At 34.2% G+C, this 16,483-nt stretch overlaps 1 protein-coding gene across 2 annotated transcripts; it reads left to right on the top strand.

Moving 5' to 3' along the window:
* Positions 1-6,819: 6,819 nt before the first annotated feature.
* Positions 6,820-12,904, top strand: YY1 (zinc finger (C2H2 type) family protein). Of its 2 annotated transcripts, none has more exons than XM_088222985.1 (7): positions 6,820-7,065; positions 7,759-7,865; positions 8,118-8,176; positions 8,335-8,534; positions 10,753-10,837; positions 11,565-11,629; positions 12,181-12,904. In XM_088222985.1, exons 2-7 carry the CDS (start codon positions 7,780-7,782, stop codon positions 12,712-12,714), a joined length of 1,029 nt encoding a protein of 342 aa, XP_088079111.1. In that variant the 5' UTR covers positions 6,820-7,065; positions 7,759-7,779; the 3' UTR covers positions 12,715-12,904. The 2 variants fall into 2 exon arrangements, with proteins under 2 accessions (XP_088079111.1, XP_088079110.1); XM_088222984.1 differs by having other exon boundaries at positions 10,753-10,842; positions 11,486-11,629.
* The last annotated feature ends 3,579 nt before the right edge of the window (positions 12,905-16,483 follow it).

The following is a 16,483-nucleotide window of genomic DNA, read 5'->3' as shown; positions in this document are numbered from 1 at the left end:
AATCGTAGTGAGTTGAATTTCAATCACTAATATAAGTTTAATTATTCGTCCAAATTCTCTTAGGTGTTTAGGAAGGAAAAAGCTTTGATCGCAAACTCAATTAAAAAAAAAAAAAAAGAGAGTCATTTTCATTCTAACGATATCATTTGAATTTTTGAATCGAATGAAATACATGATTCAAGAAAGATGAAGAAATAAAAAAATATTATAAGAGCATCAATAAGAATAAAAATAAATAAAAATGATTTTAGATTTGTTTATCCTTTATATATTAAGGAAATTCATAGTTCAAGAATCAAAAAAGTTTTTTTTTTCTAAAAAAATATATTTAAGAAAACAATTCTTTTTAGTAACCAACTTTTCATTATTTTTAAAGAGACGGATCTTTTAAAAAATAATTTTTAAAATTGTTTTCGAAACAAGATTTATATGTTGTATAAATTTTTAAAGTAAAAGAAATAAAAATATTTATCTAAAAATCAACATACGTGATTTCAAAAAAAATCACTTTTATGTGCTCAAAATATGTCGTTTTAAGTTACTAATACGACTAATGAAGCAATCTAGCATAATACTGCTCAAAAGATATTGAAAAGTACACTTTTAATTTTACATGCAATTGGTCATATGTTTGGTTTATTTATCAGTATGAATCACACTGTTTTCTTAATTCAAAATATTTTTTTTTTAATGTTAAACCTGTTAGAAAAAATAAGATTTTAAAATTGTTAGTTAAAACAATATGTACTTTGGAAAAACAGTATTAAAAAAAATGGACTTTTAAGAGTTGATTGTCATTTTCAATGTCAAACTATCAATATTTCAAAAGACATTAAATATAATTTTTTTATATATTTCAGATAAATTTTTACAATAATTTTTTGGAGGTCAAATTAAATAAAAATTATCTTTAATAGTTTTTCTTACCATCTTACATATAAATATGTGCCTATAACGGATTTTACTTGGGTAGATTTTGAGCAAAAACTTAAAATTTAAAATAAATCTTTTTCATTGTCTTAAGCCTTTATTGAGACCTCATATTGAACTTTTCATTTGTAAATCTACTGTTTAAGAAAGAAATGTATAAATTCTTCATTTTTGTTTTATCGAGTACTGTAAGAAAAGTTTGTAAAATAGAACACAAAAGAGATGTGAGTTTGGTACCTTCATTTTCTAATGTATAGTGTAAAGGATCGAAAATTAAATGAAGTGAATTTATAACTTAGATATGGAAGTGAATAATAATGTTAGGGTTAACATTCCTTACACAGTAAATTAAAATGTTTAATAAGGTTATAAAAATGTCTTTACTATAATGACTCGTAAAAAGAAGTAAATAAATGATTTAAAGTAAATAAATAAATGTCATAGGGGTTAACATCCGCTAGTTCTTGAAGGGGTCCGGGATGTAAACTACTCACAACTTTTTTACTTATCAGGATTTGGATCCTGATTCTCTTGATCTGAAATAATTAATAGTAGGATGAACTACACTAGTCCCGTAAGAATATCATGTTAATCACTTATACAGAAAATAAATGTTGATGAAAATCACAAAACAACTAATGGAACCCTTAATTTAAATAAATTCATTTATCATAAAGTAATTAACAAGTTTCGAAATTTCTGAATTTTTTTATAAAAATCCAAAATACTCGTCACGCAACTAAAAATATCATAAAAATCCTAAATTGATGTTAAAAATTCTTTTCGATCAATTTTAAGATTCTGGCACGGCGGTGCCCACGTGCTCTGACACCGGTTCTGCTGCTCATGGCGACAATTCGCCTTGCCTTAGCCGATTTTGACTGATTTTATACATACCCCAACAGAAACATATGTTATGGGGTCTTTGTTGGCCGAAAATCACAGAAAAATCGAACCTACCGGCAGGGGGGTCTCCAAATGCGACAGCTCTGCCGATTTTTCTTTACGACTAGGGTTTCTTCTTCGGCTACCTTACATAGAAAACGACGGTGAACGTAATAGTTGGAAAATTGCGTGAAACAGGAAACAAAAAGGGGCTCATCGGAGGGGGCTCTGTCGGATATCCCCAATTTTTTACTCACCTGCTATCTCTTTTGCTCTAATATGGCTACAGGGAGGCTCGGAATCGAATTTTGAGTGAGTAGAAAAAACATTTACATTTTTTTGGCAGTCGATGGTAGTTTCGGTGTAGCAGCAGCAGTTGGCGGTCGACCTTCTTTTCTAGCATCTGATTCTTTTTCTCCGGCAAGTACCGACGGCTAGGGTTTGGGTTCTCCTACGAAGAGGAGTTTAAATACTCCTCTCCTCTTCGATCCATACCGTTCATTTATGTTGATGTAGAGCGAGAAGAACCGTTCAATCATTTCCTATTTAGGCTGATGGTGTAACGGCCCCGGAAATTTAAAATGAAATGTGTATTAAAAATATCAAATACGGAAGCGAAGTCAAAAAAAAAATTCGATTAACATTCCTTACACTAAAACTAAAAACGTGCTCACAAAATATAAAAGATCAAACTACCTAAAGGAGAAACTCGAAAGTAAAAGCTACGAATATGACTATGGAATCTTTAGGCGTCCCATTCGTCGTCCTCCTGCGGAACGGGCTCGGGAATAATGTCTTCCTGATCTGAAATGATTAAATAAGGAATGAGCTACACTAGCCCAGTAAAGACATCACGATATCTCACCGTCACGGAGGTAAAGGTGGGTAGAAAATACAAAAAGACCAATGGAGCATAATTTACAACAAATTCTTTTATCAATAATAAATCCTTCACCATCCACTTACCTCGGTGAAATTCATAAAACAGTATACGAAAGCAATAACATTATCATCATCATGAAATCATATATAAACTGTATAACATAATACTTATCACGCCTTTTGTAATTCAATCATTATACAACATATTTTCCTCATTTACCAGCTCACTAGTATCCATGGGGATCCATAGGGGTCCCGCTACCCGTTAACCCTTAACACTTGAAATCAGATTCCAGGGCTGTCTCCATACCCCGTCCGGTATGGGCGTCAAAACTATAAATCCCATTACCCCGTCCAGTATGAGGGTGAAACGGGCCGTCCCCATACCCCATCCGGTATGGGCGCCAAAACACATAAGGTCTTCATACCCCGTCCGGTATGAGAGACCACAATCCCGGTAGGGTTCCCTATGGACCCGGTCCGTCCACCATCTCCAAAGATATCTAATCAGGCTGACCACATTATACAATTACCAATTTACATAATCTTTCATTCTCCTTTTCCTCAGTCAGCATCATCAATTCACATACAAACAAGTAAAACAGTAATTTATGCCAAACAGGCAACATACAGCATCAGTATCTCAGTCATTCAATCCATCATCAATGAAACAGTAAAATAAGCACACGAAACTATAAAATGAAAATATCAAACCTCATACTGCATTTAAAACTGTAAAATAGGCCAAATAACAGTTAACCGACAAACACACTAGACTCGGGCTCCATTAGCGACCTTAAGCAATTTCACACATTCGTTGATTCAAGAAATACCGTTTTATCATTATTGAACTTTAATACCGTGATAGAAAATAGGGTGAGGGGTCCTTACTCATTTCGGGGTCCGAACACGGGTTCACAGTACGCCTACAGGCTGTCCCTAATTTTTCTTGAATTTTTTTCGGGAAACTGAAACACACTACTGGTACCTGCACGTGTTCCAAAAAATCCCAAATTAGTCCCAGGGCCCCTTTTTGGCCAATATCGCAATTCCGGCACGGCGGCTCCGCCATGCTCCGGCGACGGCACCGCCGCAAGCGGCGGCGATTCGCCTCAGTTTGGCCGTTTTTGGCCGTTTCTGGCCGAATTCGGCCACACTTGCATCGGTCCTTGCGATAAAACAACCCTAGGGCCCTCGAGGGGCCAAAAAATTACAAAAAATCGAAGCTTACCGACGGCGGTGCTCTCGGGTGCGGCGGCTCTCCGGTGAGGTTCGTATTTTGGTGATTCGGCTCCGATCAACCTGTAGAGAAAAGAATGGTGATCACGGTGATATAAAAATTGCATCAAACGGAGGTCGGGAAGGGCCTCATCGGAGGCAAAAACCGAGGAGGGGCGCGGTGGCGCCGCTGGGTTTTGGCCGTATTTTTCAGCTGTTGGGCCGGGATTTTGGCTCCGATTTGGCCACAGGAGAAATCAGCGTGGAAAAACGAGTCGGGGGTATGAAATTTACCTCGATCGGCGGTCGAAAATCTCCCCGGTGCGGCGGCGGGTGGCGGCGGCCGGCTTCTCCGGCGTCTGGTTCGTCTTCTCCGGCGAGGGCAGGCGGCTAGGGTTTTTGTGGTCAGGTGTGGGGGTTTTATTTATACCCTTTTGCCTTTTGATCTCAACCGTCCATTTTGATTTAATCTGGGCCGTCCGTTTTTGATTGAATCTGGACCATCCGTGCGATTGCATCTGGGCCGTCCGTGCGCACGCTTGATCTGGGTCGTCCGATCGTGCGTACGCGGATCGCCAACGTGGCCCGTCCCCGGTCGACGTGGTTTTGCCACGTGGCAGGTCCTGGTTGGCCAGGACTGCTGACTGGGTCTGCTGACGTGGCAGCTGACGTGGCGCTCTTTTTTTAAAAAAAAAAACTAATTAAAATAATCAATTTTTTTTCCACATTTTTCGGGCGTTGCAGATGGGGTGATCGAATGTCGTCCGTTCATCGTATTTGATCTCGTTTGTCTGATCAAGCCTAAAATGAGAATGCATCTGAGTCGTCCACACGCACAGGATCAATCCTGAGCCATCGGATTGCTGGGGATGTAGATCGCCAGCGTGGTCCCCTGCGTGGCTCCGACATCAGCGTGTTTTGCCATGCGGCGGGCCCTAATTCGCCTTGGTTGCTAACTGGGCTGTCTCACGTGGCCGAATTTCTTCTATTTATATTTTGACCATTTTTTTCTAATTTTTCTTTTAAAAATACTTTCGAATTCAAAATTTTATCCATTTTTCTCATTTTTTTTTCAATTTCGTTCTTAATTCATTTTTTCTCAAAAATGTAAATAAATTAAAATATAAAAATTAAATAATTATTTTATAAATAATTTAATAAGAAAAAAATTTATCCTGGACCAATTTTCGGACCCTGGTATTACATATAGTGTCGAAAGAACATGATTGATAAATGAGTATAACATCTTGATAGACAATTTATAACGTTATGGAGAATATGAGTAATAGGTGAACGTTGTATCTTGATAGATAAACTGTAATATTTGAGAGGAATATGAGTGATAAGTGAGTTTAACATTGTAACAAACAAACTGTTTTGTTGGGATGAACATGAATGATTAATGAGTTAAGTATCGTGAACAGCTAGTTTATTACAATACTTCGAAGAAATTAGTAGATTCTCAAGTTAACTTCAAAAAAGAGAATTTACATACAAGTGGTGTGAACGAATCTCTAAGGGTTTACACTCTTTTGCTTTTACTTTTTACTTTGACTATTACTTATCATTACTTAATATTACATCTCTGGTTAGCTTCCATGTCAATATCTGAAAATATAATTGTAAATACTCACGATTATTCTCACTTGTACATATTATCATTATTATTTGTGACCACTTAATTAATAAAATAAATTTCACTATAATCATAAATTTGACCATCATAAAAATATTTATTTCATCTGAATATATTATGACTCGATATGAAAAAATCTAACTTGGTTATTATAGTTATTATTGCGCTAATACATTATTGAGTTAATATAAGGTAATTTCTTGGTCATTTTAAATTAAACATTATGGTTAGTTTACAAAATGGTACATACTTATTAAAATTTAAATTTGTGACTTTGAAATAAAGTACAATAATCTTAACTATTAAACCATTATGTTAAGAGTTAATTTACTCAAAACTTATGATATACATATGGTGCTCTTTAATGAAAACCTATGAATATTTGTATATATATTTTATTAAATATTTGTGCATACCCACACACACACACACACACACATATTTCACTTTTTTAACAATCTATTTTCTGACTTATGCAAATTAAGATTGGTGAATCATGAACAACAATCAAGCTAAACATGTACAAATTATGGTAGTTAAAATTAGTGATATATTATTAATTCATTAAAATTAAAATTGTACTTATAATAATTTTAAATGGGAGATACAATTAAAGTAAGATCTTAATGTCAAACTAATAAATGATTTCTCCCTAGTCAAACAACTTTATGCTAATTACAAAAATAGATATATAATAACTACAAAATACGGCAATATATTATTTAAATTTGTATACTATATAATTTTCCAAGATGATAGGACGAAAATTTAAACTTTTTGACTTACAATATATTAATTAATCTTAAACAATATATCTCTATATATTCAATATATACTTGCAATTGTATTTTTTTATTTTTATAATTTCTTAAAAAGTTAAATTTTACTTTATATTTAATATTTTAGGATTTTTTAAATTTATAAATATATGTTTTAGATTAAATTACAATTAAACTTTTGTGATCGTTTATTTACTTGTTATAAATAATTAGTAATAATATTTATTGGATTCTTTAAAATATGGTAAAAATATAAGAGATAAGCACCAAATTATTAATTTCTTAAAATTATTTTTTTAAAAGAATTTAACTATTTATTTATATTCATTTAAAATTAATAACGTATGGAATAAATAAATGACAAAACATTTATAATAATTTTTTATTTTTTACAGTAAATACTTTATCATCAGTCTAGGCAGGGGGGGTATAAATGGAATTTAATAATACCTCCGTCAGGGAGGAAGAAGCTCTTGAAACAGCAACGCAAGAGTCGTCTCCCTCACCTATTCCTTTATAGAGCACTCTTCACCTTCCTCATAACCAGAAGCTCCTCTCGGCATCGCAACATAGCCGGAACTCACCTTTGGCTGCTAGGGTTCCTCACCGAACTTTACCTGCAATACGGCATCCTTATAAATTCTCATCCAATTTCATCTCCAGTCGCGCGATCTCCCCAAGCGAGCGCCGCCCGTTCTCTTTTTATTCCCCCACCTATTCGGCAGCTCCCAGCAGGTAATCTTCCTTTCTTCCTCGCTTAGATTGACCAGAATCTCTTATGACGCTAATTGTTATTCAGTTTCTTCTTCTTGTTTTGCTCTTTTTTCCCCCACTCAATCTCACTCATTCGATGTAGATAATTTGCTTTATTATATGATATAACTTAGCATGTAATTATTATTGAAATTGTGCTTATAAATGTGGTTTGTTTGCTGATTGAGATTTTCTTTTCTAGCTTTTACATGTATGTGGTATAGAGGTTCTGGTTTTGGTTTCATCGAGATGTAATTATGGTTGTAAAATGTATAGGACAGAAAGTTCAGTTTTTAAGCTTGATGTAGCTCTAATTGGTTTAGGTTCTCGGTTATTACTTTATAGATCGTACGTGCCAAATGCATTGATTTGTTTGAAACAGTAGCTCATCAACGATGGCATGCTGGAGTGGGTTTCTACCCCTTTTTTATGATAGGTTAAGCCATGTTTCTCCCCCTTTGTTTGTCTGTCTGGTTGATTGGTTGATTTGTATGTTTGTATAAACTATTCATGGTAAACCTGTATATTGAACTGACGTATCATGATTTTACCATGTTTGTTTATTGATAAATGTTTTCTGGTTTGCCCACTTTATTGTGGTATGAGTCTCTCATCATATATCAGTGTATATAACATGCTTGAACGTATAAATAACAATGAAAGGAACTAATCCAGGATCTCAAAGAGGGAGAAATTATGGAGACTCAGTTTGCTCATAATCTATTTGACAGGCGTCCCATTCTCAAGTCCAAGACTCCTGCTGTTAAATGGTTCAGAGAATGGTAATTTACAATTACAACTTCTTCTCTGTTTTTATCTTATTTATATATTTCCTTTTGACCTAAGGTTCAATTATTATTGTTGTATTTTGCTCTTCGAGGATGTGATGGAAGAAAAGAAAAATATTTCCTTGCTTAGATTTTGTTGATACTTAACATCAAAATTAATTCTGCAGGATCTCTTAAGACTTTTTACATCTTGTAATACAGAGTTAAATTTATAGCCCATGTCAATTATCTGTTCAATATTTTTAGGGTACCCCAAGATGTTGTAGCAACTGGCGGCAAGTGCTTTCTTATGAAATGGGTAACAGGTAAAATATACTTGGACTTTGCTATCTGTAACTTTGCCTGTGTGTATTCATTATCCTTGTTTTCTCTTGACACAATCAATTGGTCAATATGTTTTTTTTGAAACATATTCTCATGTCAGTTTGATGTCAATTTTCATTCTATTCATTATTATATGCAGAGGACACACTAAAGAAGTTGAAAGAGAAAGCAAAAGAGCCAGAGGCACCAGAACCAGAACCAGAGCCGACAACTGAAGTTCTTTTCCTTTGTAGCTATGAAGGATGTGGAAAGACCTTTATTGATGCTGGTGCTTTGAGAAAGCATTCTCACATCCACGGGGAGAGACAATATGTTTGCCACTATGAAGGATGTGGAAAGGTATTGTCTTTCTCTTAGTTTAATTCTTTTTTTATGGGAAATCAACATACTGACCAATTTGCACTTCTACTTCATCCTTAAGTTGAACATGACTAGACTTAACTATTGGCCTAGGTTCTTACTTGCATTGAACTTCAATATGGCTCTTCTTAGGTAGTGAAAGGTCTTGAGTAACCTTAAAGTTTATACTCTTAGAAAGACATTTTAGTTCTTATCGTTTCTTAACTTCCACATGCCCCTTATCTTTTTTCATTGACTGCAAATGCTTTTGAATGTTTATATTTACTCTTCTCTTCTATTATCATGTGTTCTAGAAGTACATCATTTATCCCATGCAAAAAACGGTAATATTGGTAGTCTCATTATACTGAACACATTAATCGTGAAATGAAGGTAGACTTAGAAGAATGTGTGTGAAGGTGGTAGGAATTACATCACACAAGATTGAATCACTGTAGGTACTACGAAGAATAGAGGCAAGACTTTGTTGAGTTAACAGAATACTTGAATTATTCATCCAAGCTAGTTTGTATTGGTGCATATGCGGTTGCGTTAAAGGATTAAGTCTTTCAACTCTAGAGATTTAAACAAATTTCTTATGACAATCTTCATGAATGACAAGTTTTTGACCTTTATTTCCACAACAAACTATGGTTTGGAAAACTGGAGAATGCTACAGTGCAACTTTGGAAAGAGGAATGCAAAGATGAGAAGAGCGTGCCAAAAATTTATTGGGAATGTTTTTGAACTGTTGAATCAAATCTAGAAGAGGCTGAACTGGTATGGGTGAACTAGTTTTATAAAAAAAGGTCAATTAGCGCATGACATGCAATGCTCATTCATGGGTCACAAGTAAAGGTTAATTGACAAGCTAGAGATTCTTTTACCTTGGAAACCAACTGATGTTGGGCAAGTTAGGATTAATTTATCAATTTAGAGATTTGGGGAAATTTCGTAGACATTACGTATAGGAAATCTTAAGCATCACATTTAAGAATTTGATTGCTTCACACAACTAGAAATTTTAGTAACTCTTGAAGTATTTATTGAATAACTGAAGCCTCTCAAAAGTTAGATTTTAAATCATATAAAGAAGTCTTTTAGGGAGGGCTGGGTATAGAGCCTAGCCCTTTGCACAAAAATGGATCATCAGTCCGAAATAATAATGGTCCCAAAATGGTTGAACCCTGGGCAATGAGGGAAAGGCCAGCCCAAATGGTTGAAAATTTGTGCTTACAATCCTATTTTCCACTTCCAGCCAAATGGCCCATAAACCCGCAAAGTAGCCCCTTTAGACACAATCTTGTGCTCCGTACTCCTCGCCACACCATGCGAATAAGAAGATCATAAATTAAACATAATTATTAATGATCAACCTAAAAAAATGTCAAATTTTCAGAATTAGCACTCAAGCTAATCTGAATGACTGCTTACCTTCTGTTTCCAAAAAAAAAAAAAGCAAAGATCCAGAAACCCTAAAGGAAAACCTTCATTTCTCTACTACCCAGCACCTTCAGCCTGGCATTTCACATAAACAATTCATAGTCACTGTTGCTTCTCCCTTCATTTCTCTACTACCCAGCACCTTCAGCCCTTCTGATTTTGCTTCCAGTTCTTTTGATCTCCTTGTCATCAGACATGATCTCGACTGATTGTGTACATCCCATTTGTTTAAAGTTACACACCTCTTGGTGTTACATCAGTTAATTGCTTTTACTAGTTGAATATAAAATGAGAAATCTGGGGTGAATATTATAGGTGAATGAGAGAAATTTCAGGTACATAACTTTTAGTGTCAAATTATTTTTTTAAAAAAAAAACTATGTCAAATAAGTTATTCTCTAGGCTAGTTGTTGCCCTTCAGTTAAAGGGTATAAGACCAGTTCACCTTATGCCTTCATAGTTATATGTTTGAGATGTCATAGTTGTGGTAAGTTTCATTTTCTGGCTATATGCTTATTACTGATTGGAGGAGGTCAGGGAAAGGGGTGAGAATAACCATATCTGGCATGGGTGGGTTGTCCTACTGGTTTGTTGGTTTATCTACTGGATTGCTGAACATAAACTAGATGTTTCAATCTGATTGTGAATGGAAATGGCAAATGTGGACATACTTGAGAGACTAAGTATTTGTTTTTCCTCGTGAAGTTTTTGTGTAACCTCATCTTGCTTCTCCAGGCTCATCTGGCATTTTGAAATATCTGTATTTGTGTTGCAGAAATTTTTGGATAGTTCAAAATTGAAAAGACACTTTCTCATTCATACTGGAGAAAGAGATTTTGTATGTCCTCATGAAGGCTGTGGTAAGGTGATAAATCTATCCATACTCCAGTGTCTTATTTTTATAATTCTTTTATTCCTGGCATCTAATACTAGTTGCTTTTTCCATGTTTCTTTGTTGATGTCTCCGGGAGTTGTTTCTGTTGCTTTCACCTTGTTATTCACCTCAAAGACATATAAATGCACTTTTGCAGTCTGTCCTTAGTGTTCTGGAAATTAATGCCACTAGTCAGTGTGGTAAATTGTTATCACTTTAGTTTATTTTATCCATGAGGTAAAATTTAAGAAATGGTTTTGTAGTGCATGTACAGGTGAATTATAGCTTTAACTAATCTTGCTTCTTTTTATTTTTTTCAAAAAACTAATCTTGTTTCTTCAGGTCATGATTGATTTTAGAAAAGGTTGCATAGGAGGCTTAGAAACCACCTTGGGGCCTTTCTTTGAGAGGAACTCGAGTTACTGTTCTTTTTAACTATATTAAGAAGTTTAAATTGCGAAGGCATATTTTTACTTTCTTTAATCATAGTTTGAAGTTGTATTATGATCTTTTAAAATTGTTACTGTTTATCTCTTTTGTCTTAAGATGTTTTCTTAATTTTAGTCGTGTGTGAACATGTAGGCTGGTTCCTTATTCTATCTTGTCTTTAATTTTCAAATTTGATTACATGCAGGCATTTTCCCTAGATTTCAACCTAAAATCTCACATGAAAACACATTCACAAGAAAATTATCATATCTGTCCATACGCAGATTGTGGAAAGAGATATGCTCATGAATACAAGTTAAAGAACCATATTTCATCTCAGCATGAAAAGGTTTGTAGGTTTTGTAGTATGTTTTCTTATTGTGGCAGAGTTTCTGTAGTTTTTGGTATTTTGTTTACAATTCTTGGTAAACAGGGTTTGATGATGATTTTCTACTAATTCAGTTATTAATTTCACTGGGTGCTCAATAGCTTTATGATTTGCTATGGTAATCAATCTTCAAGTCAGTTGATAATGTGAAAACACATTATATGCTGGTAACAGTATTCCAAGTCCAATTTCAGAAATGTATATATATACATAATCTGTTATTAGTGGTCGAAAGGATATGTTCCAAATCTTCATCCATGGTTATCATCTTTTCAATGAGCAATCACATTGATAAGAAGCTCAAACTGCTGGTTTATTAATCATTAAAAGATACAGAGATAATTTCCTTGGTTGCAGAACAGCAATCTGTAAAAACCAAACAGATGTCTTTTATTATCTCACTCAATTTAATTCGATATACAAATGAACCTTCGCATGATATCCCTGTGCTTTTTTTTTTTTTCTGTTATGTGAAATCAGAGTCATTCTTGATTTCGTGATTGATTGTGCAGAATCCCACAGTGGAAGTTGTAAAATATACAACACCTCCAGAAAAGATATCTAAAACTCCAAAGCCTCCAGCAGGGGTTTATGGCTCTGGATCATTGGACCGCCCTTATGCTTGTCCATACGATGGGTGTGAAAAGGCCTACATTCATGAATATAAGCTCAAACTCCATCTGAGGAGAGAGCATCCTGGCCATATGTCAGAGGAGAATGCTGAGAATGCGACACTTAATGCTGATAATGAGATGGATGAAGGTAGTGATCAAGATGCTTATGGAAAACGTGTAAATGTCAAAAGTCAGAAACAGCAAGGCAGGTCAAAGCCAAACTTGAAGATGCCTCCTGCAAAAATGAGACGGCGTAAAGGTTTGAGCCCCTCACCAGCCACTCTGAATGTTGTGAAAAAGCCATGGCTTGTTAAAGAACAAACATTTGAAGAAGATAGTGAAGAAACCGAGGAAGAACGAGACAATGTTGACGATGGATGGAGGTATGGAGATAACAACGAGGATGATGAAGAGACAGAATATGAAGACTAAAACGAAAATGTTTTTGCATTTTCCTTGGCCTTATAAAACATCTTTCCTTGTAACCAGTTCGTCCTTCACCAGGAGCTGTGCATCAGCATTTTCAGTTCATTGCATATAAACATGTACAGTTATATTAGTACACTGGGGATACAGTTATAACCAATTCTTTCCTTCAGTGAAGTGCTTTGATATTGTCTCATGTCTTACTTTGTGGGATTTTAGATTTAGATTTGGGCAATATTCAGAGTAAATTCAGAAGATTATAACTTGTTTTAGCAGGTTAGCACTTTATGTTGTAATCCTTGAAGGGTTGTAGTAAAGCTAAAAGTGAATATCTCATAGCACTACAGGGGCTGCATGTACCATTCCATGAGCAGGTCTATGGTTGTATATTTACACCTAGTTTAACAGTAAGGTGGTGAAATTTCCCAAAATTAACATTTAGTTCAGTTGAAAAAAGGGTTAAATTATATTAAACTTGAATTATATGAGATTGAGCAATGCCTGGAATTCTTTATTTGAAATACATTATTTCAACAATATATGAAATTTTATATGAGATCGTTTTTGTTATTTTAAGGATTATTTTATTTTTTAGTTGAATTAAATAAAAATTTACAAATAAATTTCATAAGAAATTTGGATTTCCTTCAAATATAGACTAAAAGTTATAAACATTAATTTCATATGAAAATTTAAGTGAAATTAGAATAGTATATTCATGTTTCAATCATACATAAAACAATATATGAAGTCATATTTTTTTAATCTCCTAATAGAATTTATACTATTGCTTAATTCTACTAAATATTGTCTACAAATATACTTTACTAAAATTTTAAATTCATTCTAAAAATTGCACTAAGAATTAGTTATGAGACTTTAGGGTTTAGAAATTTTAAAATTTTATAATTCATATTTCAATGTCTTAGTTTTAGGGTTGAGAATTAGAAGTCTAGATTAATAGTTAGGGATTAGGACCCCATGCTTAAAACTTAAGAGAGCTTTATATTTGATTTTTAGTGAAGTGAGAAATACTTATATATAAGTTATTTTTCATGCAATTCTCATAAGTTTTGTCCTAGTTTTTTATGAGCAAAAAAATAAGTGCATTATTACTAATAAATTGGTAGAGATTGCATTGCCGTTCTACTAAATTGCATGACTATTGTGTTGGAATTGCTATTGAAGTTTGTAGTAGTTAGAGCTTTGAAAAAACTTTTAAAATCTCAATTTTTTTTTTCGGTACTCTCAATAAATTCCTGACTAACAACAATTGAGATAAATGTGATTATAAATAAAATAATATATCAAAATAATTTTATGTAAGTTATAAGGTAATAATAATGGTATAGTTGAGGTCTTGCGTTTGTTTTAGGAAGATTACGTAGTGGACTTGTGTTTGTTTTAGGAAAATTATGTCTATGGTGGTAATCTCATTTTTTCTCATCGTATTGACATAATTATAAGAATTGGCAAACTTAAGGTGGGTTTAGAAGAGTTTATGGATAGTTTGAAATGCACTTAAAACATAAAATTGAGACTAATTAACTTACTTGGTTGGAGAGATAATGAAAATTTTCTGAATAATGAGAAGATGGATGAAGAACAAAAGAATTCAGTGTTTTGAGTTATTTTCAAAATGCATATACGGGATATGATCTAATAAATTAGTGTTGTAAGAGTAAAAAACTTACGTAGAGTAAGGTTACAGGGATATTAACACTAACTAACTAATATAGATTAAATAAATTACTGGCTTACTGTGATTTAAAAAATTATCTTCTATCTCTTTTGTGTTTATTAGTTATATCATAATTTTTATAATACTTCAACCATATATTAATTCTTTAAAGGTAACATGAGAAGATGAAAATAACTTTGGAATCTTCATGTTCGAAGCTTTGTAACTAAAGTAGGACACTTATCTTCTTTTCTCGTAATGTTAACACATGTAAAACTAGTTGTATTAGCAAGAATTTTGGATTCCAAGTCTCTAATAACCTTGATAAATATTTTGGTGTTCTATTGTTACACGATAGAGTCAATAAAGATATTTATCACTATATCATTGAGAAAATTAACCAGAAGTTGTTTGGCTGGAATGCTAACCTCCTCTCTTTTTCAGGATGTTTAACTTTGGTCAAGTCCGTCCTTATGACTATCTCTGCTTATGCTATGCAGACCATGACCTTAACCAAAATCTTATGTGATCAGATTGAAGCGGTGATCAGGAAGTTTGTTTGGGGCTAGGTTAATGGCAACAAAAAAGTCAACCTTGTCAGTTGGGAAGACACGTGCATGCCTTGTGATGCTGGAAGAAGCTGTTTTTAGTTTATTCATAAGCAAAACCAACCTTTCTTGATTGATCTAAGATTTGGAATGGTGGTTAAACCCAACCTCCTATGGGTTCAGGTTCTCACTCACAAGTACAAATGACCTGACTTGTTGTGGAGCTACAAACCAACTGGGACGACCTCCTATCTTTGGTGCAACCTCAACCATCTTTGGACGGACTTTCTAGTAGACATCAAATGGTCCATTGGTTCTGGAAAAAATGTTTGGTTTTGAGAAGATTGCTAGTCAAGGATTTGGGGCTGCTTAAGCTTCTAGTCTTCGCGCCTATTAAGGAGCAAGATCTCCATAAAAGTGTCAGAGACTACGTAATGCCGTCTGGCTAATGGGATTGAGAGGTCTTGCACTAGGTGTTGCCAATAGGTACGCTGCTCTAGATGACAGCGATGCTGATTCCTAAATAGGATAATATTCTGAATTCTTACTATTGGAGTATGATGAGCTCTGGATGCTTCTCGGTTAGCTCAACTTACATTCTTCTGGAAAGTGATCATTGGCATTTGGAGGATAGGAATTTGAGAGATATTTGGTGTTGCCCAAGTACCCAGCGGATGTGTACTTTCCTTTAGCTGGTTGCTAAGGGAAAGCTATTGACGAATTAGGAGTGATAACAGCGTCACATAACCCCTATTGCGGAATACAATTGGTGTGGCAGACCTATTGAAGACGCGGATCACGTCCTTCATGAGTATAGCGTTGCTAAGCTGTTGTGGTTGAAAATCATTCTTGTCGAAGCCCAATCAACTTTTTTCAGTGTTACTTTACATGGTTGGTTAATGTTAAACCTCAAAAATAGTTGGTTATAGTGTAAGACATTTCAGGATTGGAGAGCAACTTTTGGCCTTACTTGTTGGATTTTGTGGAACGATAGAAAAAAATTTATTTTCCAAAGGAGTGATAATAATATCGAGGAGCTTGCCAAGAAAGTTTTTCTCATGATTGATTATACTTTTACGACTACTAATATGAATCTTTTCTTTCTTTCAAGTATGACGCACAGATCTGAAGAACTTATTACTTTGCAGAAACCACGCAGAGGATGGCTCAAGGTAAACACTGATAGTACTTATTGTGTTATAACCAATCTCTCATGCTGTGGCAGACTTTTCAGAGACAAGGATGGTGTTTACTTGAGAAGTTTCAGTAGAAGAATTGGTAGCTAATAGATATTATAGGCTAAACTTTTGGGAGCTTTCGATGACCTTCAACTTGCTTGGAATACTAGGTTTTGCAACATCATCCTAGAAATGGATAGTTCTCTAGCTGTGCAGTTACTCATTAAGGAGGGTTATGATACTAATGCACATGCTGTCATCGTCCATGCGATCAAGCACTTAATGTTGTATGATTGACATGTTTGAATTTAATATATTTATCGTGAAATGAACAAATGTTCAAATGTCGAATGATCTCCAGCAGTTCC

Source organism: Carica papaya, chromosome 6, assembly GCF_054855325.1.
Source record: "Carica papaya isolate Zhongbai chromosome 6, ASM5485532v1, whole genome shotgun sequence".
NCBI lineage: Eukaryota > Viridiplantae > Streptophyta > Magnoliopsida > Brassicales > Caricaceae > Carica > Carica papaya.
The sequence above is the reverse complement of the archived record's forward strand: the minus strand, read 5'-3'. Positions and strand labels throughout refer to the sequence as shown.